Source organism: Lutjanus erythropterus, chromosome 10 (assembly GCF_056507025.1).
Source record: "Lutjanus erythropterus isolate fLutEry1 chromosome 10, fLutEry1.hap2, whole genome shotgun sequence".
NCBI classification, from domain to species: Eukaryota; Metazoa; Chordata; class Actinopteri; order Lutjaniformes; family Lutjanidae; genus Lutjanus; species Lutjanus erythropterus.
Window position 1 is genome coordinate 14,310,136 of NC_139326.1, and position 23,324 is coordinate 14,333,459.

At 39.9% G+C, this 23,324-nt stretch overlaps 1 protein-coding gene across 48 annotated transcripts in view; it reads left to right on the forward strand.

Annotated features, from left to right (window-relative positions):
* The first annotated feature begins 3,366 nt into the window (after positions 1 to 3,366).
* camk2b1 (calcium/calmodulin-dependent protein kinase (CaM kinase) II beta 1) overlaps positions 3,367 to 23,324 on the forward strand; it is a 94,417-nt gene continuing 74,459 nt past the window's right edge. For all 48 annotated transcript variants that reach the window (XM_084728302.1, XM_084728315.1, XM_084728332.1 and 45 more), the window contains exons 1-2: positions 3,367 to 3,674; positions 11,030 to 11,124. In XM_084728302.1, coding sequence (XP_084584428.1) covers positions 3,613 to 3,674; positions 11,030 to 11,124 — 157 coding nt within the window. In that variant the 5' untranslated portion in view covers positions 3,367 to 3,612. The remainder of the gene's footprint in view (positions 3,675 to 11,029; positions 11,125 to 23,324) is intronic.

The following is a 23,324-nucleotide window of genomic DNA, read 5'->3' on the forward strand; positions in this document are numbered from 1 at the left end:
AAAAATATTTTTTAATTCTTTATCATATTGTGAAGAATATCGTTATGGCAGATTATCCTTAGTACTGGGATATTATTTTAGGATCATATCGCCCACCCTTAAGACCCATATTTAAAAAAAAAATCCTACCAGTTTAAGTGGTTAACATATGTTTTGCTGCTGATCCCTTCCACAGCAGTACATTGCTGAGCTTCCTTCACAGGGGCTCCACTTTGCTTTTCCAAACCGGGGGCGTCTTTGACCCCCATCTGCTGCAGCCAGTGCACAGACTACAGATGAGTACTCCATGCAACCCCACCTCAAATAGTCCAAACTATCCCTTTAACGACTGTGACCGTGTGCTGTGTTGAATGTGATCTGTGCTCCTCTGAATATGTGTTTATGATGTTAATTTATTCCTGTGTCATGGCAATTCTCTAATCCCTGCCTGAGATTTGCGTGTATGTGTGTTTCTCTGTGTGTGTGTGAGAGAAAGAGAGATGCCCACAGTATGTTCTGCGTGTGCATAATCTCCTATAAATAAATAAATAAATAAAGGCTTTAATTGAACCTTAATTTAAGTTTCTTCCAGTGTAGTTCACCTGAAGGGAGAGGACTTTTCAGTGTTTCATGAACATCAGTGAATCTTCATCCTGCAACGTCAGATGAAGGTGTGAAAGGGCAACTGTCCAATGGGTCCAAGCGGCCAAGTATGTAGTCATAGCAGGGGTGGAGTGAGAGTTTATTTGACTCATATTCTGATGTCACTCACAAATTTGACTGGCTAAACCCTCTTTCTGTCTCTTGGACTGTTCCAAACCCCGCTCACACAGCCTTTATTTCTAGATTTCCTGACCTTCTTTCCAAATTCACACTATTCATCACAGCAAACATCTGTCCAGAAATTAGCATAAGAATAATCAGCTGCTGTGTCTGTCTGTGAGGCCTCAGTAATCACCAGCTGGAGGTCACATGATGTCGCATATCCGGCACTACATCACGGCTTCGTAGCCTCTGTGACGAAGAGGACAAACACAGAACATTCAAATCATTTGTCACCGTGTGTCTGTGTACGTGTTGCTGGCAGTGTGTAGGCCGTCCTGCTTTGGCGAATTTGTATCCTGAAGCATTTTGAATGCAGCCAAGTTGGATTCTGGTGGGATCACACTGACTGAGACGATGTGGGCTGCTGGAGCAGAAGTTAAACTGCAAGTGCTCTGCTTGACACTTTGGCTTAAAGCAAAGAGAAGCATATTTTCTTTCCTTTTTTTTTGTCTTGAAGAATTTAAAATATGCATGAAGAGATCCAATGATGAGAGATCACGCAGGGCTGTAGCCTGACTACCACTGAGGTCATGTCCTCTGTAATACTGGACACAAAGTTTACACTGTACGATTACTCACACATAACACATTGGGTTGTTTAAAGACAAAAAAGAAGGATGGTTAAGGACTATAAATCTGAATAAAAGGGATTTATACCCACCAGCATTAGAAACCTGACAATAAATGTAGAGACGGCTTTGAAACGATATTCAGACAGTCCAAAAAAGACAAATTATGTGATTCTTCTGGTTGGTGGCTTCTTCAGCGGTTTTTAAACCGGGGTGCAGGAACCAGCAAGGGCCCTTGAGTGACTTGTAGGGGGTCCCCAGAAAAAAGGAGGCATAGAGCATTTTGACTTTTATCACTTTTTGGAAGTTGGAATAACAAGGAAAGACATACGGTCAGCTAAATCTGGACTGATGTTAAATTATAGTGACCATGGTTGATCAAGTATGAAGCCTTTCATAGGTTGGCGGGGTTCTCTTAGAGGACTACAATTTGGACATGAGATTAAGGTGCTTTTTATTTTTGATATGGCCCTGAGTTTATTTACAACGTGCAGAAAGCAATTCTGCATTGTGACATACCTTTTTTCAATACACAAAATGCAACATGCATATTTATCATGCAATGAAATCCAAATGCTTTGCAAATAATATTAGGTTACTTGCGGTATTTCTATAATATTGACTTACGTGGCTGCTTCCTGAACGTTTATAGTGACATTTTGCTGTAGCCTATTATCTCCACAGCACACCTGGACTATTGCTATGATGTCTGATTTATGTCTTTCTAAAAATTAATGTCAGGATTAATATAAATCTTTCAGAAATATTTTGTGGATTAAACGGTGAGACAAATCACATCATCCAGTTTGAATCCAGATAAAGCCGTGCATTTACAGCACACATGGCGGCACGTTTTGAAGGCACAAACCAGCTCTCTCATATTTGCCCCTATTTGGAAATACGCACCGTGCAGGCGGGAAGTCTGTTCGATTACGTTGCCGCGCTTTGCCGCTACGCGCTGTGTCCACTAGAGGGCGGCAGAGAGCCGCTCCTCCAGCACCGCTCTGTACCGCTGCTGCAACCAAATCAAGCGGACTGTGTCAAGTTAGCCAGACTTCATCAGCACAAGACCGGAAAACTAGTGAGCTGCGCCTTCAAAATAAAGTGAAAACCTGCCGCTAACACAGACGACCTCGCTTAAAGGAGGCAGGTGAATTATGACTCCCAGTCAGTGCTCAGTGTACTGCAAAATAAAAAAATGAATACATCAAAAATGCATATGCTATGTTGTTATATTTTCCTCGTTTTATACAGTGTGTTCAACCACAGACTGCGTGCAAACTTGTCTGTCTTGACTGTTTATAGTCTGTGTGTAAAACATTAAAATATGTTCTCTTGGCATGACAGGAAATTTTTTCTGCCAAAGCTTAAGTGGTTTACATTTATAGGCAAAGGAGGCTTAATATCTCCAGCATTCATGAAGAACTGCCATAAAACAACATAATTTACTGTAAATAATTTGGAAGAAGACGGTGAAGAAAATTTCAGCTGAGCTTTAAGATTCAATTATAGAAAATTAAAAAGTGCAACAGTTTATTTGTCATATGCTCATATTTCTCAATATGTGCAGTGGAGTACTGCTGCAGCATGTTCTAGAGGATTTGCTAAAAGGTTATTGTGCAATGTAAACCAAGGCTGCTATTTTGTAACCTAACCTGAGTTTTAATGTATGCTGCATCAATTGTTGCTCAAACCTTGCCTGTTTTTTGCAGTTATGCATTTTTATTAAAATGTCAGGTCATGTCATTGTAATTTTTTAAAAGTCTCAACTTATTCTTATTACTTATTATCTTACAACTTATTTTTGTGTATGCAGAGTTGTAAAAGGATCATTTTAGGCTCTCCATGTCAAATGATCAGAAACAATTCCACAACATCCGTGGACCGAGTTTATGCTAAAATAATGAACATTTCACTCCCGGAGTTGAGTTTTATTTTGCAAATCAGAGCAGGAAGTGCGTTGCCTCTTGTCAGGTCGCTTGGTTATGTGTCGGTTGAGCAGAGCGCGGTAGCTGTCAGATAGTGGAGAGAGTCAGCGGAGAGTGAACACCCACCCTGGTCGCTTCGCGTGTCCGTATCAGAGCCTCCTTCACCCGGCGCCTCCGACAAGGCACTGCACCGCTCCAACGGCCGTCTAGCTGCTGGGCGGACCTGTATTTCACGCGCACATTCATCGCAAAGTCACCGCAATTTTTTTCGGAGCTGTCAAAGTACGAGAAGCGAGAGACAGGGGAGCGACATGGCCACGACAACCTGTACGCGATTCACAGACGAGTATCAGCTATACGAGGAGCTGGGGAAGTGAGTATCAGCTGTTTTCGTGTGTTCGTGTCCGGTTTGTGCTGCTTGTTGTGGGACTGCTGCCTGTTTTAAAGTGTAATGTGGAGAAACGGCAGGAAGACTGGTTTCCATGCAGCGCAGAGCAGAGCAGAGCTGAGCGACTCTGCAGGCCAGCAGTGTGTGTGTGTGTGTGTGTGTGTAGTGAGAAAGAGAGAGCGTGTGCTTTTTTCGGGATGACAGCTCTCAAAATACGCTGCTGTGTATGTGTGTATGAGTGTGTGTGTTAGTCAGCGTCTCTGTAACAAACGCCTGCTCTGCTCGGAATATTTTGTTACAAAAAAACCGACAACAAATGCAACAATATTTCCAATATTTGCAGTTTGATGATGTGCCTTTGTTTCACGTTAAAACAGAGAAATGTGGGGTGTCAGAAACACCTTGTGGTGCAACCGTTTGAACTACAGATAAAAAAGAGCAACTGCAGTTTATATAATATGTTTTTTTCTTCAAGTAACAGTTGTATGCCCTTTGTAAAGAGTGGTGATTCATAGATCTTCAGATGTGAATACAGTGAATGAACATGAAAGTCTTTTTGTGGTTGCACACATGAGTGGTTTGACCAGATATCCTCTTGGAGAATTAATTAATGTTATCTGCAAAGCTGGACAACAGAGATCTGTGCAAATAAATGCATGCTTCTGGTCCGAAAATTAAATTTTACTGTCCATGTTGATCTTTTTTTTTCTGTCTCTTGAAAACCTTATCAGCATTTGAACTATTTCTTCCTTTGTGGCATTTTTGTAAAGTTCTGAATTAATAGCATCCCAGATGTGCATGTTTTGTGTAAATACTTTACATTCTGCAGCTTTTTTGCACATTTTGCAAAGCAGGGCTGCAACAAATGATTGTTCTCATCATTGATTAATAATTTTCTTAATAAATTGATAAGTTGTTTGATCCATAAAATGTCAGAAAATGGTGAAAAATGTTGGTCCTTGTTTCCCCACAGCCCAAGGTGACCTCCTCACATGTCTTGTTTTGTCCACAGTCCAAAGATACTCAGCTTACTGAACCATTTTCTCTGAAGAAATGACTCAGAACGATTAAGCAGTTATCAAAAATAGTTGCCGATTAATTAAGTAGTTGACAGCTAATGATTTCATCTATAAACTGTTGCAGCTCTGATGTGAAGAAGTGACAGCTCTCTCTTACTTAGGAGGCTTTTCTGCAGTATTGTGGTGGCAGATAACACAAGATAAGATGTCGTGCAGTGGCAGAAGGCTAAACAACTCCCATCTATCTCGCTTCATGAAGCTATTGACTGCACATGCATGCAAGTCTTTATTAGACTGTATCTAATGACTTGAAACAGACACAGTTCTCCTGGACAAGAACCATATCAGCCATAATTTAAAGGAAACTACAAACTTTTCCAGCAAAATTGCAAAAAAGAGCAATAAGGAGTGTGAATGCCAATCAGCTGTTATAATAAACAGCAACTACTAAACTAAATCACTCTAGATTTACTATACTGACACCATTAGAAAGAGAAAACAAGTTTAGCAGTGTCACTTAAAAGTAAGTTTGGGCTTCTCACGCAACTTAGAGGATAATTGTAGTGACATCATAAGAAATAAATGAGCGCTGGAGACGCAGTTTAAGTTTCTGTATTGCAACAGTATATGTTCTATTATTAGGGTGGAGGAGTCGGGGGGAACAATAGAGAAATCACTCTTCATCAGGCGTTCATTGCTTACATTGCTCCTGTAGAATGTCATGCATCTCGCCGGCGTTGTTTGATTATCATGCATATCACTGGTTATTTACTGATAGCTTGATTTGCCCCTTGCTGCGTAGCCAGACACCACTGCGATGATAACTGCAACCACAACAACAAAAATTGTGGTTTAAAATACAGTGTACAGTACGTGTTGTGTTTATATGTAGGTTTCATGAAATAAAGGTAATTTTGATAAATGTTGACAATTATTTACGTTATAGGAACTTAGACCGTATAATCCTCAGTTGTATTAATGTGTTTGAGCCTTGATGTGAATCAATAAATAGCAGTAATAAAGGTCATGTGTGGTTTATCTTTTGAGGCTTGTGTTTCCCTTCAGGGTTATTTTGTTATCATCTGTGGCTTGAATTTTCAACTACAAAGTGGTGACTTGACTTTTGCCAGGACACCAGCAAGTTCAACGCTCACACATCGACAACAACGGCAGGGTATTTAATGCAGTAGTAGCAGGAGTGTCAGACTTTTATTTTGTTTATTTGTTAGCTTATTAGATCAGTGGTTTGCTGTGTGAATGTTTTTTTGATAATCTCTACAGAATGAACATACATTTGTCAGGTTGAAGCTTTCAATAGAAAATAGTTTACACAAGTATTTGCTAATTTTATAATTTGCCAGGTTATAAAGCCTCAGAAACAGCTTAAACTTTAGGTGTTACCTAGGGATCAAATCTGGCATCTCTCAGGTCATTTTTGAACTCCAAGCGGTGGTATCAACAGGTGCAGACCCAAATGCCTCTGCCAGTCAGTTGGATAGACCTGCAGCCAATTAGAGCAGTGACACGTGGGACGCAGCTCTGAGTGACACATGCAAGTTTGGGCGGTGCTTTGTCCGTTTTCAAGTAGGAAAAAAAGGGCGGCCGGGTGACAAACTTTCTGAAATTACAGCTAAACAGTGCACCTGAGTTTTGTGAGCCTAGTGCGTTGTGCTCCAAACAGGTGATTGTGACGCTCCTTTGTATCATGATTGGCCTGAAATGATCCAAGACGGGTGGAAATCCGGCTAAACGGAAGGGCGGCCACACAGATCTGCCTGAAGCAAATGAAACATGAGCATGCAGATTCGTCTGCTTCACAGGCTAAGTTTTGATGGCAGTTCTTCTGAAATCTCATCTCTTCAAAGACGGCTGAAATTCATGTCTGTAGCTAATCAAGCACCGAGTTGAGGAAAGTGGTGTCACACACAGCAGTACATTGCATCCTTAGGTGTGTCGTATTATTGCAGCTTAAGCTCCTGCTTCCATTCAAGGCTAACTTTTCTTTGCTGTTTAGTTTTTTCATTATCTGCTTTTTGTGTTTCTGGTTCACAGCTTTATTAGCTTAGTAAACCCGTACTTCAGAAACTCCAACGTATCAGTTACAAACTGGTAACAAGTACTGTACCTCAGTGCTTTGGTGTTCTCGTAGAGTGTCGAACTAAACGGTGCAAAAGAAATCAGGATGTTTGTGGAACTGCAATGTCGTGGCGAAGGCTCGCAGTATGGGGATAAAACTACCACACATGGAATATTTGGTGATCACAGAGTAACCTTTGTGTGTATGGCTATAAAAGTTTATGGGTGTTTCTTGTTTCATGAAACTTGGTCACCATTTGAATTCACTGTACCGTTGAGAACCCAGCTGGCTCCAGCTGCTGTCCTTAGTTAAGGGCTAGCTACAACATTTTCAGAGCCATCTTTTGATAAAGGCCCAGTAAGATAGGCTGTGGTGGTCTGTGGTCGTCTGCCAACGTGGTTGCTATAATAAGCACAGGAAACAGTCTGATTTACAACATTGCATCGAAGCCGGTTTCATCCCATAAGTAATAAATATTGTTAGCAGGGAAGGTTTTGGCTGTATAACTCCAATATATCCCAAACCTAGTGAGACTCAATGCTCTGCCCCTGATCCATGATTAAAAAATACATTGTGAAGAATGCAGCTAATCAAATGTGTGTTCAGATAAATCTTAGCCTCTACACAATATGCTCCAGTCTAAAGCACTGGCTTTGAAGCTCTCTGTGTGACAGAGAGACTAATCTGTACGCCATGCATTGCAAAATATCTTGCATAGACCGATCTTATTATTCAACCAGTCGCATAAAGCTGGGAGGAAGGAGTGCAGGTGTGAATGGCTTGGCGTCCTCATGATACCGCTCTCTGTAACTTTGTGTTACTAATCCGACATCTGAGGAGAGCTAATTGTTCTTCGTTCAGTCTCTAATGATGCCACTTTCATAGCATTGTGCTTCATGTTTGGTATATTTAGCCCATTTATGCAAACTATGCTTGCCATACTTTACTACAAACAACACATGATAAATGTTTGTGCCATAGGGTTTCAGTTTTCTTTCTATAAAACTTCCCATATTCTAAAATGTATTTTTTTTAATATTATAAAGTTAATAATCAAATATATCAGTATCTTTATATACCTTGATAATGCTGGTCTCAAAAATGAGATAATCATTAGGATTTCTCATTTTTTAATTACACCAGCCAATTAATCAAAATTAAGAAGGAAATAAAAGTGTGCATCCTTCTTATCACACAGGTGTAAAATCCCAGCAGACCACTGTGTGTGCAGCGCAGGTGATGCACACTTAGATAGTTTAGTTAAGTTTAGAGGTTTATGGCTTTTTACCGTATCGTGGAGCCCTAATTTAAACCTTTTTTTTTTACACTCACAGCAATGCTATTGATAGACTATCAAGTCTTGATTTGTAAAGATGAACTCATCATTAATTTTATGCCCCAACTGCTGTCATTTACATTTGTTTTTTTCAATAAGTGTGCCAGCTGATATAAAAATATACTGATTCCCCTTATTTATAATTCCTTGTTGAATCAGAATCAGATCTCTTTGCATTTGTAATAGCTTCTATCTTTTTTTATCCTGTTATTTTCCTAGTCCTAGTACAGACCCCAACAAATGTCACATCAACATGAGTTTAAGACTTTTTTGAATGCAAATGAAGATTATGATGCAGAAATGATCACTCCCACTAATTGTGAATCATAGTGCAATTTTAATCTGTCAAAATATTTTTTCCCCCAAATACTGCAAATCATACATTTGGGCCAATTTTCATTTCTAGGAATAATAATATGAACAGTCACACAGCCTTGAATGTAGCTTCCTGTCAAAGTTACTCATTCAGAAAACTCTAAAGTGTGTTATTTTGTCACACAGCTGCCAAAAAGAAATCTTCAACAGCAAACAGAGGTCATGAAAAACACATTTTTTCCTGTATTTTTTGTATCATTCTATTTTGTCTCTGTTAGAGTTGAAGCTTTTGAGCGTAGGTTCGTAAAGCCTACAGTCTGTAATTCTTCTACATCACAGTTACCTTGTGAGACTGTAACAGCACACCGCCAGCTTCCAGTTATCTGGTTACAAAACTCCTGACTGCAGAATGCACAAATGTTTTTCAAAAATAATTTGAGGTCCGTTTCAATTCCTCCACGTCCACTTTCTCAGTGTCAAACCAGACTTTGAAAAGCAGTGATTCATGACCTGCATATGTGTGTTAAAGCATATTTAGCCCCGACGATGGATACTCACCTCACGGAGTGTGAACTTTCCAGGCACAGCTGTGGAGTTTGGTGTCAATAACGTATGCGTTTGTTTGTGTGCGTGTGTGGCTGGTGTCGCCCATGAAGTGCTCGTACACATTTGTGTGTCAGTGAGTTTCTTGACTTTTAATGACCTGTTTTTAATAACGACAAGAAAAAAGGTTGAATTTGCCAACTTTGTTTAACTGCCTTTGAATTTAATGTCTTTATTCATCAAAGCACACAGATAGTAGACTTAGTAGACCTAAAAAAAAAATACAAAAAACTGCCAAACTGCTGAGATGCCCTGTCCTTTTTTATTAAAATTTTATTAACACCGTTGGTTCTCAGTTTTTCACTCCACACCATTTCTATTGTTATCACGATACTGGAATTTCTCATTTCAATATAGTAACTTGAAAAATATCAATCACCATCACAATTAGTTTTGTGGTTCATGGTGATTCAGAGATTCAGTTTGTAAAGTTTACAGGCTGGCATGCTGTTGCATCGCTCTGCACCACCCTTTTCAGTCTCTCCCATCAGTCAACCGACAGCGCATGTGGTCTCAAGGATATTTTTTGATAAGCGCACCAGATATACAATATATTTGATTCCCTTTGATTCCTCATTGAAGTGTTCTCCCTGTGCATTTTTCTAAGCGTTGATCGGTTTTATCCTGTAACTGTAATGCACACGGACTGACAAAAGGAAAAAAAATGATTCCTCGACTGGAAGAATCTCAGTTGACTACAGGGCTCCGACTAATGATTTGAATTGTCGACTCTCGGGGGACAGCCCTAGAAACTATTGAACAATTTACTTACTACTATTGATGAAGTCTCTATTGCTGATACATATCACTGTTGTTTTATTGCTCGGGCCTAGTTTATTGATTTTAGGTCTTATTTTACCACATCAAAGCTTGTTGATTCTCTTCAGCCAGTCCTGACCCAAAGATGGGGCGTTTAAAAGTTGCATCAGCTTATTGTTGTTGTTGTGTTCATCAGGTGTTGAAACGGTATTGAAATACCATCTGAATTCTGCTGGGTTTTGTGTCTCAGGTCAGCTGGTCTCGCAGCTTTCACCTTTGACCCTGACCTTGTTGGTTGTCAGTAACTGCCTCAGTGTGGAGGCAGACCAGTGGCACCAGTCAGCCTTTCACTGTCAGAGGTGGGACTGGGGCAGATCTAAGGATTTGTTTGCAGTTGGTTTCCAAAAGGAGAGACTCATATTTTTATGTTGAGGCTGCCGATATTTAATATGTTTGATGTACAGCTACAACGGTTAACTGGTTATTAAATAATCGGCAGCTGTTTTGATAATAGATTAATCATGTTGAGTAATTTTTTTTAAGAAAAATAAGTCAAAATTCCAGCTTGTTAAGTGTTTTCTTCTTTGTCCTGTATGACAGTAAACTGTCTTTGGGTTGTTGGCAAAACAAGATAGGATGCCATCTTGGGATTTCCACATTTTATACTCAAACTGATTATCAAAATAGTTGGCAATTAACTGGCCTGGGCCTGGGCCTAATCTTTTTCTCGCCACAAGTTTATATTTCGTGCCCGATGCGACTGTTTGTGCATCATGACAGTCTTTTTAAAGTGAAGGACTTAAAGGTTTGTGTTTAAGAATCCCATTTTAGCGCACATCACGTGTCCAGGCTGTATAGAATATGCTGACTGTCTATGGAGATCCTCATGGGAGCCTATTAAGCAGACAAATCGTGGCAGTGTAGTCTTAATGTAGCTCAGCACGGTGTTACATGTGAGCCAGTGACATCAGGTCTATTCTGCAATGGGACTTGAAAAATGCCAGCTGTGCAAAAGTGTTCTCAGAAAAAGTAATTAAGTTAGCCTTCACTGCTTTCTTTGTCATTCATCAAGAAGTTGCAGGTGATACTTTTCCATTAAATGATGATGAATAATCCAATCAAGAGAAGCACAGAAATGGTTTATCAACTGGACGTCAGATAAAAACCTGTTTGACTTCCACTGATAGCAATGCATCAAAGCTTCATAAATGTATTTTCTGTGTTTTTACAGGGGAGCCTTTTCAGTGGTGCGCAGATGTGTTAAGCTGTGTACAGGACAGGAGTATGCTGCCAAAATAATCAACACCAAAAAGTTATCTGCAAGAGGTAAGCACATCCATATGTCATGATTTTCCATCACAGCACAACATGTACTGGAGCTGAGGCCAACGTGTCGTGTAGTTCAGGGTTTGTTAGGTACAAAACAACAACAGAATAGCTGACTTCCACTGTTATTCCACTTACTAAAAGCACAATGTGTAACCACAAAAGAATGACTAATTTGTTCATAGTTTCTCTGTCCCAGTGGTCACCTCCCCACCTACAGTGTAGACAGTTATATAAGTGATATCTAACAGCAATAACCCTCTCAGATGGTGTTGCGTAGGACAACGTTTTAATCACACTGGGGTCTGTGCATGAGAAAAGAACAACGGAACAGTAAGAGAAACGCGTGACAGCAAAGTCAAAATGCAGCGAGTATTGTGCTGTGATGGCCCTACAGCTGGCTTTTCTGAGCACAAGGTTCACCTTTTACACTCCCGTTTCTGAGTATTAACTTAAGTAACTTGAATGTTTTTTTACTCACGCTTTATTCTGGTGCTGAAGACAATGTTACATGACACACTGTGTTAAGCACGATTTATTTGGAGGTCTCGTTTTGGTGCTTTTTTAAGCATTTGACAGCTCAAGCGCACAAAGCGCTAGATACAGGTCACTTCTAAACTGTGTATGGCTCTGTGGGGTCAGACAGAATGGCCAGTAAAAACGGGCACACTGTCTCCCACTGTAAATTCACTGTAACTGTGTCCATAATGAACATAATGCCCCTGAGTAAAAACAGAAAATGTGACACTGTTAATGGAGTAATGATTTAGTGTAAATGGCGTTTTGGTAGAATTGTGGTTTGTAGTTTTTGAACTAGTCATAGAATAATAGATTAGCATTGTGCAGGGCAGGTCTATATTACATGATAGATTAACATTTGACCATAAATCAATATATAACCATAGATTAGTAATTTGTCCTCATATGTATGAAATTAAAATAAAATAGTTCAGATAATTAAAAATATATTTTGTATTACTCTGGGTCTCATAGTTTTGCAGCAGCATGCTGTGCATCCAGGGTTAATGTTCCCTGTGGATTTAAGTATTGTTTTGCTATCAAGTATTGTGTTACTAAACTGTGTATTTTTTTTTATCAAAGTCAAGACTATGGTGTTGTGATAACTAGGGCTGCACAGTTAATCGCAATATTATCGAAATCGCGGTATAGCCAAGTGCAGTATCCAAATCACAAAAGCAGAACAAATTGCAATATTATGAAAAAAGGGGGGGGGGGGGTGAGAAAACAGCATTTTAATGAAGTACTGGAGAGCTGCAGAGATGCCCTGGGCTATAAATTGTGATCTTCAGATGGAAGAAAACATGTTTGTTTGGTCCAGACCATCAGCGTCAACATGATTTTTTTTTCCAGTAAAAATTATTATGTAAAAATGAATCATATTGCATGTCTCAGTTTCAGTCAAAATAATTGCAATATGACTGTTTTTTTTTAGCATATCTTGCAGCCCTAGTGACAACACAGCTCTGTGGTCTCACTCATGTCCTGACCACATACAAGCATATGATTAAAGGCATCAGTGAAGTTTGGTGTTTTCCATTTTTGCTGAAAATATACGTGTTCCAAATATCAGCAGTCTGTTTTCTTGATTACTAACAATTAGTATTGGTGTCATGATCCCTGAACAAAAACAGATCCGGTCAGGTAGATTCCTAATTGCGACACAACACATTTTCAGTTATGTTTTGTGGAAGCACACAGCAGCCTCTCCAGATAGTTAGCAGTGACGAATGCTGCAGCATAAAGGGAACTGGGCAATACAAAGATAGAGGAAACACGCAAAATCAGCAAAAACTTGTCCTGTTGTTGTCCCAGACAAATAAAGTAAACAGTGTGTCAACATCTGACTGGAGTTGATGCAGTTAGTTAACCAATCAATTAGTAGATCAAAAGCAAAAAATAGCTATTTAAAGTAGCAAAAAAAGAGCAGAAATGATCTTCTCAAATGTGAGGATTTTGCTGCTGATAGTGTCTGGGTTTTGGACAGTTGGACGGACAACAAAGCCACTTTGAAGATGTCAAACTGGCTCTGGGAAAATGTGATTGGTATTACACAATTTTTTCTGACATTGTATAGATGATATATAAACTTAACCTCCCCACTGAAAGTTGATGATTCAACTGATGATTTGATTGAACTGCACTTTCTTTTTAGCTGTCATTGATGCTTTTATTGCTACTTTTGCCATTAAATGACTTGATGGAGAGAAGAATATTGTAAAAGCACCAAAGGCTCTCAGCTTTGAGTCTTTTGATTAATTGCTTGGAAATTTGGTGATAGGAGTTTAGCTCTCTCAGCACTTGTTCTCTTGATGAAAGTGTCAGCTAAACGCTTCAAATATAGTATAACACTTTACTATATAATAATGTACTGTAATGTTTTACGAATTAAAAAAAAAAAAGATCTTTTAAGCACCTTAATTAGTGTCACATGCTGTGGAGCCAGCCAGTAACAGTTTAAGCCAAAGCCAAGGCTAAATGCCACGACCGTGAAGACCAATCCGGCAGCACAGTGGTCGCTGTGGCTCTTCACACCACCACTTGCCCAGTGTAAATCTCCTGCTGCCCCTCCAGCCTCGTAACTGGAGCCCCACCGCCGAGGCCCTGCCAGGTGCCACCACGCTGACACTTGACTGTTACCCTGCCTTTACACACGCACACACACACACACACACAGGGCCACTGCTCGTGTGTGAAAATGTTGAGTGCGGTGGAACAGGCATTTTAACAGGCATTAGCGGAGGACATCAGCCTAGAATGTAGAAAGTGTTGGTCTCAATTAGGACTGTGTGATTTATCAGTTAACTTTTGAGTGTCAATAGTGATTTCTATTAAAATAATTAAGACATTATGCTCTGCTTGTCGCGATGATATGATGCGGAACAGGAAAGCTGTCGTATATTCAGGTCGAGGTAGTGTGTGCTCTTTTCCTTCAGATTGTGAGACACTTGGAAACTAACCGGATAATGCTATTTTCAGTTACACTAGACGGTTTGTTAGATATATGATAAACGGACCAGTATTTTTTCAGCTGCTTCAGCTTTCTTACAACTAAAACTGTGCTGCTAATTCTGAATTAAAGTGGCAACATAGTAGAGCAGGAATGAGTCCTAATACATGGAAATTAACTAGTATTATTGCACTTCCAGTTCAATCATCTGAAAGTCAAAGGCTTTTTGGTTAGATGCTTGAAATAAGGCCAGCGGTTAATACAGGCTAAGAAGATTTTCCACATTTTGTTCTATGACATAAAATATGTAAAATCCCACACATGAATTTTGAATCTTTTACATGTCTTAAATATGGCGGTTGCTAACAAGTGGCTAACTGGGACTATGGAGATTGTCAGGGTCATTCAATGTCATCATGCCGCCACTCTACTCACTTAGTGGTGGTGACATTGAAGTCATGTGACTGTGGGGTAGCTTTGTACACTTGGTAGTTATGTTGACACTTCAAAAATTATAAAGGCTGTGTTCATGTGTGAAGATTATCTTGCTATATCGAACTTATTTTTGCCATAAAGCGTATTTTCTACATTAATCAATAATTAATTAAGATTTATGGAGGGAATCAGGGCGATGCAGTGTGAAAACAAAATGCTTGTAGTGATCAACCTACAGAAAATTGTCAAACAAATCTGCAGTTTCCTTTGTAGCTTTAGCTCATTGTTTAGCTGAAACTCCTCCAAAGCCTAACTGCTAGTTTACTGTCGCTCGTTCTCATAGTACCATTTTAAGTTGCAGGAAGCTGATTTCAGTTGGAAAAAAAGTCCAAAAACTGTTCATTTCCACTGCCGGCTCAGCACCAAAGAGCAGCCAGACACAGTTAGCAGCTAACTGGTGAACACAGCTGTGCATTTAGCAGCTAAATATCCAGATATTTCCTCCAGGAGTTGGTAAAGACCAAAAACTGAGCTAAAAGAGAGTTAATATTGGAGTTACATTCAGCACACTGCCAGAAAAATGCCTCCCAGTGAGTGATTATGCTGCAAAATGTAAGCAGGTGTTTGATAACAAGTTTGCCATATAAATTTAAAGATGATGATTTGTCACTTTTTGTGTACACAACTTGTTTTCTGCTTTCCCCAAGTGGCCCAAAAATCAGTTATTGCAGGTTCAACTTGCTCTGCTTTCCCAAATCAAACCATTAGTTTAAGTCTAGATGAAATTTTAAAAAATGCCTTTTTAACCATTTTAGATCACATCTCCAGCCATTTGTGTCAAAATTAAGGAATAAAAGAATGACAAATGGCCACTTGTAAAATATTCTATATTGTTAAACTGCTGTATCCCATCGGCTTAGAACTGTCGCGGACCAGGGGAATCCGACTGTTTAATAAAAACACAGCATTTTGACTATATGTCAGTGCAAGTGCGCTGCGTTTAATGAGATTAAACCCATCCTAGATTATCCTGATGCTATTAGCAGGGAGCTAACAGTTAATCCCTGTGATTGGCTTGATGAGACCTAAAGCACCACACACACACACACACACACAGAATAAATAATTCACCTATAGGTTGTACTATCATTGGACCTATACATTTCATTCTTGCTGCTTTATCAGGGTGTGCAGCTGCTTGCAGCTTTCCAACATATTTCTGAGGCAGAGCATAATCTCCCTGCTCCTACATTTGATAGGAGGACTGATCTGACCTGACTGGGTGGTGCGCGAGGCTTGTGCTGCGCTCCTTACTAATGGATGAGCCATGTTCTGTGAAACAGCAGAGCCGTGTTAGAGCCGGCAGAGCTGCTGCATACTACTTCTACTCGGGCTCCTATTTATAGCTCCATGACCTATCTGACATGGGCTGCTACAGCCAGGTTTTATGGCAGTCGTGATGACTTGCTGCTCTACTTTGGAAGTCAGATTTGGTCGAGGTTGTTTGGTTGTTGTAATATTTCTCAGGCAGCAGGTAAAGTCAGTGAGCTCAGAGCCCTGGTTGTAGAGACTTAAAGAGGAGCGTTTGTTTAGGACTGGCAGATGGATATGGTAGCCGAGGGGAGGGAGGGGTCATGCGAGAGAAGGCACCCCAGGCACTTGGCAGCTGAGGGCCATGCGCCTGTACGCCTACATGCCTTTAGCACGGGACTCTCATCTGACTCTCTCTCTTGGTCTCACACACACACACACACACACACACACTCATACAGATATTCAGACAGCCATAGCAGAGGAGCTGAGACTGTGATGCACTCAGTCAACTGCACAGTGAACTCTTATCAATAATCCATTACAGCTACAACAAGAAAAGACTTAAGATGTGTTTGTTTATTGTAGACCAAATACTTGAAGATGATGATTCACTGACTCAAAACTCATGAACACCACTTGTTTATGATATTAAACATGATCGTAGTTGTGGCCTAGTTGTGTGTGTGAAAGCACGGAAGAATGAGATGCAATAAGGTAAAAGATTGTGCATAATTTTAGGGCTGCAACTAACTATAAAATATCTGAATATAGAGAAAAATGGTGATCATTGTTTTCCAGAGCCGTACTAACTCACACTCTGAAAGTTTTATATTGAAAACCTCTCAACGATTTAAAGTGACATCACGTTCTTTGCAGTGTGACTATTTTCACTGATGCAGAACAAACCCACGTCGCTGTACCTGCAACTCGGAGACTGTTTCTGACTTTGGGTGATGCTGGAGTTTTTTCAGTGTGCAGTAATCAATCACAGGTTTAATGGTAATTAAACTTTGTGATATTATCGTGAAACCGGTAACAGTTTTATCCCTACATACTATTACATACAGCCAGGCTTCTCCTCTGTGTGCAACATCAGTCAACATCGTCTTCCAACCACCCAACCCCCTGCAGCTTCAAAACGGTTAATGCCAGTCCAACACATGTCAACAGAAAATGTAGGACAGGTCTGTTGGGCAAGGCCTCCAGCCAATGACAGACCTTGTTTATTGGCAGGGATCTCTGGACAGAGGTTGCCAGAGGTTGCTATATGGCCTTGTAATTTATCATGATAGAGAGTAGTTGTGTGTGTGTGTGTGTGTGTATACAGGTGTGTGTGTGTGTGTGGTGTTTGAGATTCACCTGCAATGCAGTAGCAGTCATCTGACCTGGTTTGGCCAGCCAGCTTTTGAGTCAATGTCAAATAACCAGGACAGATGTAGTCACCTCAGTCGAGTACGTATTAAACTTCAGTATTAAGTCTTATTATGACGTTAAATTACTTCAGCTGTAATCACATACATGAGTAAATCCTGATTTGTTAGTAATCCATACTTCTTTTTTTAAAACAAACAAATTCTACTTGGATTTAAAGCAATATTCCACTTTTATGATATTTCACGAACTGTTTTTTTGTTGATCAACATGTTTTAGGCTAAATGTGCAGTTTTTTACTTGGATTTTTTTAGACAAAGGTGGAAAAGAGTTGAGAACATGACGTGCGGCGTTCACAATCTGGGGGCACACTTTAGAGTTCCCTGTACTTAATACTTACAGTAATTAAGTCACAAAATTCACTAAAATCTGATAACAAAAGAGGTGTGTCCTGTTTTTCAGTACTGATTTGGAGTCACTGGGTCATATAGCATGTAAGCTTATGAAAAAACTATAAATGTTTTCTATTCACATAATTTCAAATCAGTAAAATAAAAAAGTAAAACAAACTAATTACGCATTTGTAGTCAAAGGAAGTGTGCTACATGACATGCCAGTCAGTACGAAGGTTTCCACCAATATTTTATTGACTGTCCTTAAGTGAACTGACAGAAGTTTATGCAGCACTTGTTGCGTCTGATCAGGCAGAGACAGGATGAAAATGAGGGGTCTTGTACAGGAATGATTCAGGGCTTATTACTGTGGGATCACTGTGACACACTTTTTAATGGACTTAATGAACTGAAAGTACATGGAGTAAGGTACAAACACAGCACTCATAATAGCTTTTGGCCTATTTCTCAGGCAAAATGTCCACGGTGACGGGCACGTGTTTTTTAACGGATCTGTCAAGTACCGGTGCTCAAAAAGTGGCTACAGAGGTTTGATATAAAGTCTGATTTACTTCTGTAACTAAGCTCATTTAGCTTTAGAAGCACACGTTCATTTGGCTCACGATTACCTTGATCTGACAGAAATTGTGAAGTTGTGTGTCACTTCCCTGTTGCCTCCACACTCGAGTGCCACGTGTAACATGTGTCTGCGTGGTATGCCTACATTCTTGTCAGAATTTTAAACAAAGGTGGTGGCCAAAAATACAAAGGCAGACAGCCTTAGAGTTAGATACGCAGGGAAAACCCTGAATTGAAGAATGACACACAGTGACGCCTTCAACTGGCTCATTTTTCTACTGAATCCTATTACATTTCTCTGACGCTGCAATATAATTTTATCCAGAAGGGTCAAACTTCACCTTAAATTTATGTCCCTCTGTCCTGCCAGTACTGTAAAATGTTTAGGAAATAAAATATTGCATAGCTCATAACTTTTACATGGCTGCCTCCTGACCTCCACAACCGCAATGCAGTTGATACTCAACATTTCTCAACTGGCAGAGTCATGCTAATGTTGTGAGTCCAATGTTCTGAAAAATGGTTATATCTGGCTGTCTTTGTGGCTGTCTCTTTACACCTCTTCCCCTCTTGAGACTTAAACCCTCAATGGTGATGATTAACCCAAATTTAGTCCTCTCTTCATATAGATTCCTGCAGACTTCACTGAATCCTGTCCTTGGGTTATCTCGCTCAGTGAACATTCACAGTGCGCTTCTCTGCAACCTATCTCCCTCTGCTTGTCCTCTTTTCTCCACGTCCTTCCCCTTAGGACCAGTCCTCATCCCCCCTCCCTTGTCCCACCCTCTCCTCTCATGTCTTATATACCCTGCTGCATCAGATATGCAGGATTGGTATCCGATTGACCGACTGTTTGACTGACTGACTAAATTAATGTTTGACTGACTCACTGAGCTCTAAAGCAGCCTGCGTTATCACTTGTCACTTGGCCACAGTTGCAGACAGCAAACTAATTACACTAAGCACCACACCATGGAGGTTTAGGTTAGATTTGAACTCATTTGTGTTTATGTGGTGCAAGAAAGAAGACAGTAGTTTTTTAACCTTAAGGGAAAGGTGTTTTGAACATGTTAACAATTAAAAACATCATGCATTTTCTCCAAAAGTGCTCCAGGTTACTGCATGGCGTTGTCCTCATCCTCTCCCTCTCCTCTATTTTCAAAATAATGGTGCATCACACACGATACCACTAGACCTATACTATTATTGTGATAGACCTATAAATTATTGTGCCAGAGGGAGCATGACCTCATGTGATCTCATGGGCAAGCAGATGTAAACAAACAGCCACTGATGTGGTGCAGAAATCTGCTGTAGTAATATTTGCAGTGAGAAAAAACAAAAGCAGATCGATTAAAGAGTCTGGATGAGAAAACGTTTGGGCAGAAGCAGTCAACACAGGTTGTCTATTCTTCAGCTAGAACTGGGGGTGAGATTTTAACTGTCAGTTTTACTATCTGTCAATGGTATCATGTTAGCTGAAGGGCTAGAAAGTTTACCGTTGTTTGGCAACACTGTCAGCTGCTTCAGTCTCCGTCTAGACTCGTCTCTCTTGTCTTTAATCTTCTTCTATCACTCCTCTTAACACCAACAACGTGCTGGTGTGTGTCCAAGTGGCTGTGACCAGCACCGCTGAATAGGGCTTTGACATTATGGTTTGCACACGCATGTAAATCTGATCATGGCTAGTCAAACTGAAAACCACTTGATTCTGGTCACTGGCTTATCGATCAGCATCTTTCCCTCACCTGCAGCCATAATTGCTGCTAGTGTAGTTATAATAATATAATAATTTAGCTAACAAAGTAGCACAAACCAATATACTGCCATACATTAGGCTACCAGTTCAACCATCCATCCATTCATCCATCCATCATGCAACGCGCCTGAACTGTCGACTGAAGTAGTTGCCCCGTGGTGTGGACATTACAGACACATCATCAAACATGCCTAGTTAACATTAACATCTACATGACTCTGGCAGCAGTAGCTTTCCATTAGCTAGTAGCTACCTTAACCCCAGTTAAACCTAAATGGTATAACGTGTCTGTGTTTGTCCAGGGACCAGTTCCATTCCTATCCCTCTTTGCAGCCATCTAACCAGTCAACCACTAACCTATTTTTATTCTCAACATGTAAAAAATCCCAAACAAACACTGAGTAGCTAATTAGCTGACTGACTGCCTTCAGAACTTCAGTGGTGGGAACATCAAATAAGATTATGATATCATCTTGCGACTGCTATCACAGCCTTAAACCCCCACGCTGCCCCTCACACACTAAAGACTGCATGGACCTTGTATGAGAGGTCTGTCATGGGCAGATCATCTGTCATTCACAGTGTTGGCTCTAGGTTTATCTCCCATTGATTGATCCGGTCAGCCTGATAAAGCTGGGATAAAGGACCTGAATAGTGACCTTCCTTGTCAGAGAGGGGGTTCTACTGTATATCTCATCTTAAGTCAATCTCCGGCTGTAAATCCTGAGACAAGTTCTCTGTGACCCGCACAGTTTTCCAATCCTGAAGGATCTTAAGTTGAGCCAAAGCCAGAAAGAAGCACAGTTAATTGTATATGTCACTATTTTTATTTGAAGTTTACATGCTTAATGATAAGAGAATAGTGTCAGCGTCAGCATGATTTATATACTGGCTTTACTTTAAAACTTCCTTAAATCAGTAAAAACACAATGAATAGCCTAGTTTTTACCATCACATTTAGCTGTATGATTTGCTACTTCAGCCTTCAGTCATGCAGTCGTTCAAAGACATGTCGATAACAAAGGCTCAGTCTGGCCATCTGGTAGACTAAGCTAAGATGAACGATTGCGCTTACTCAGAGCCAGTTCTGTACTTGCAGAGTAATGTCAGCAGATGCCAACGACAGAATGAAATGCGGTGCTTGTGCTCATGACATGTTTTCCGCCATTTGACATCGTAGTACGATGGAAAGCGCATCTTGGAGTGTTCAACACGGACGGACAGTTGGTGATTTTTAAAAGGCCAGTCAGGGTGAGTGAAAGCATGGCAGTGCTTACTGCAAAAACTCTAAAGATGAGTCTTCATCCTTTCCTGTTAAATCAGTATAAGTCTTCCCCAGTGATTGCCAATTTTTATTCAGTGTATATCTTAACACACTGAATGATACATTTTTTCAAATTTTATCCCATTAGCCGTGTCTGAAATGTTGTTTTAAACACTGGAACAAACAAACAAATAGAAAAAAAAAAACATTCAGTGTTTGTCTCCTCCAAAACTAAAATGAAAAATTGAAGAACAAATCAATAGAGTGAGAAGAAAAAAACAAAATAAGAAGCAGGCGGTGGTGGTCGGTGAAAGAACAGCAGCAATCAGCAATGTCTTATTCTTTCAACAGAAAGACAGCAACCAGGCTTTGTGCATATTAATCACCCTTGCATTTTTTTCTCCTCCCTTCCTCCTCCTCTGTCCCCCCTTCAGCACTCCTCCACTCCCTTCTCCGCCTCGCTCCTCTCATCTTCTAAGACTATAATCACTGGGCTTACACTTCACTGTCACTCCTCAATGCCAGCGTGAATGTGTGCGCTCGTGTTTTGCCGGTCTATTTGTGTGCCTGCGTGTACTGTACGTGTGTACAGTAAAGTATGTGTGCATTTGTGTGTTTTTAAGCCCATGCAGCTTGTACATGGGTGTGGATGAACACATGCATGCATGTTTATGCTCTCTGCTGTGCTCAGCATGCCTGCACATACAGGGTGGTCCACCCCCTAGTGTGACTGTGTGTGTGTGTGTGTGTGTGTGTGTGTGTGTGTGTGTGTGTGTGTGTGTGTGTGTGCATTTGTATGTAGGCTAAGATCGCTGCTTGCTTGATAACCATGGAATCCAGGTTGGGTAGCATCATTAAGCTGTTGTATAAGTGTACATACTCACACACATTAGGGCTGCATGATGTGGAAAAAAAAATCATATTATTATTTTGACCAATATTTTGATTGATATGATTCACAATTAGTTGTAATAATAATTTTTGCATCATAATTTTTATTTTCATTGACAAATAAGTAGTAAAATCATGATGATGCAACATTTGTTGGGGTCTGTACCAAACAAACTTCTTATATCTGGACAAAAAGATTTACTGTTTTTTCCCCAATGTTTCCTTTATCCAAAAATTGCACAGATGCGATTTGGATATTTGTCATATTTTATTAATATTTCAAGTAATTGTACAGCTTTACCTCACACATGTAATTACATAATCTACATAAATATACGCAGACTGCTTATTAGTTGTCACAATACCAGAATTTTAAACTTCTCTAATTAATAGATATTATATTGTTTGAAGTATGTGGTGTTGAAAAAATATTAACACTGATACATTTCACAACCTTCCTTTCTTTCTTATCAGACAATAAGTCAGTAGGCCTGTGTTCTGACTCACAGGAAATGATATTTGATGATGGTATATGATAACTATTGTATTTGTCTTTCATCACCTGATATGTTTTTTTTTCTGTTTAAACAGAAAAATGGAGCAGAATGAAATAAACTATATCAGCAACACAATATAAATTTTATTTATTTTTTGGTTTGGTTGGAATATTGAATCTTTTAGAGCTGCAACTAACAGTTATTTTCATAGTCAGTTAATCTGTTTTAATCTAAGTTCTCTATTAATCGATGAGGCCTAGTTGTTTGGTCTATAAAATGACAGAAGCGTAGCAGAAACTGCTAGCTGGTAAACATGGATGTAAACAATGCAGGTTTCAAAATGTTCAGAAGGTGTTGTTTTTCCTTGAAGTGTGTAATGATGGAGTAAATTAATTTCACACATTTATTTTTTACCTCAGGGATACACACTAGGGCTGTGATGGTATGGATTTTTTTCTTACTGCGCTGAACAGCAAAGGCATTGCTGCAGTTTTTGCCATCCACTGTCCGTCCTGCAATGCCTTTGGTTGAGCCTGTCGACCAATCAGATGCTGCGTTTCTGACTGGGCATGCGCGTGACAGCTCTGATCTCAAACACATTACTTGAAAATAACATGAGATTTACCCTGCAAAACAACTGGTGCTGATGATGGTAATGAGCTCACTCACAGCCTGAGTGCACACAATCTGTTTTGGATAGTAACACTTAATGTAAACATAGCCTTTGTTT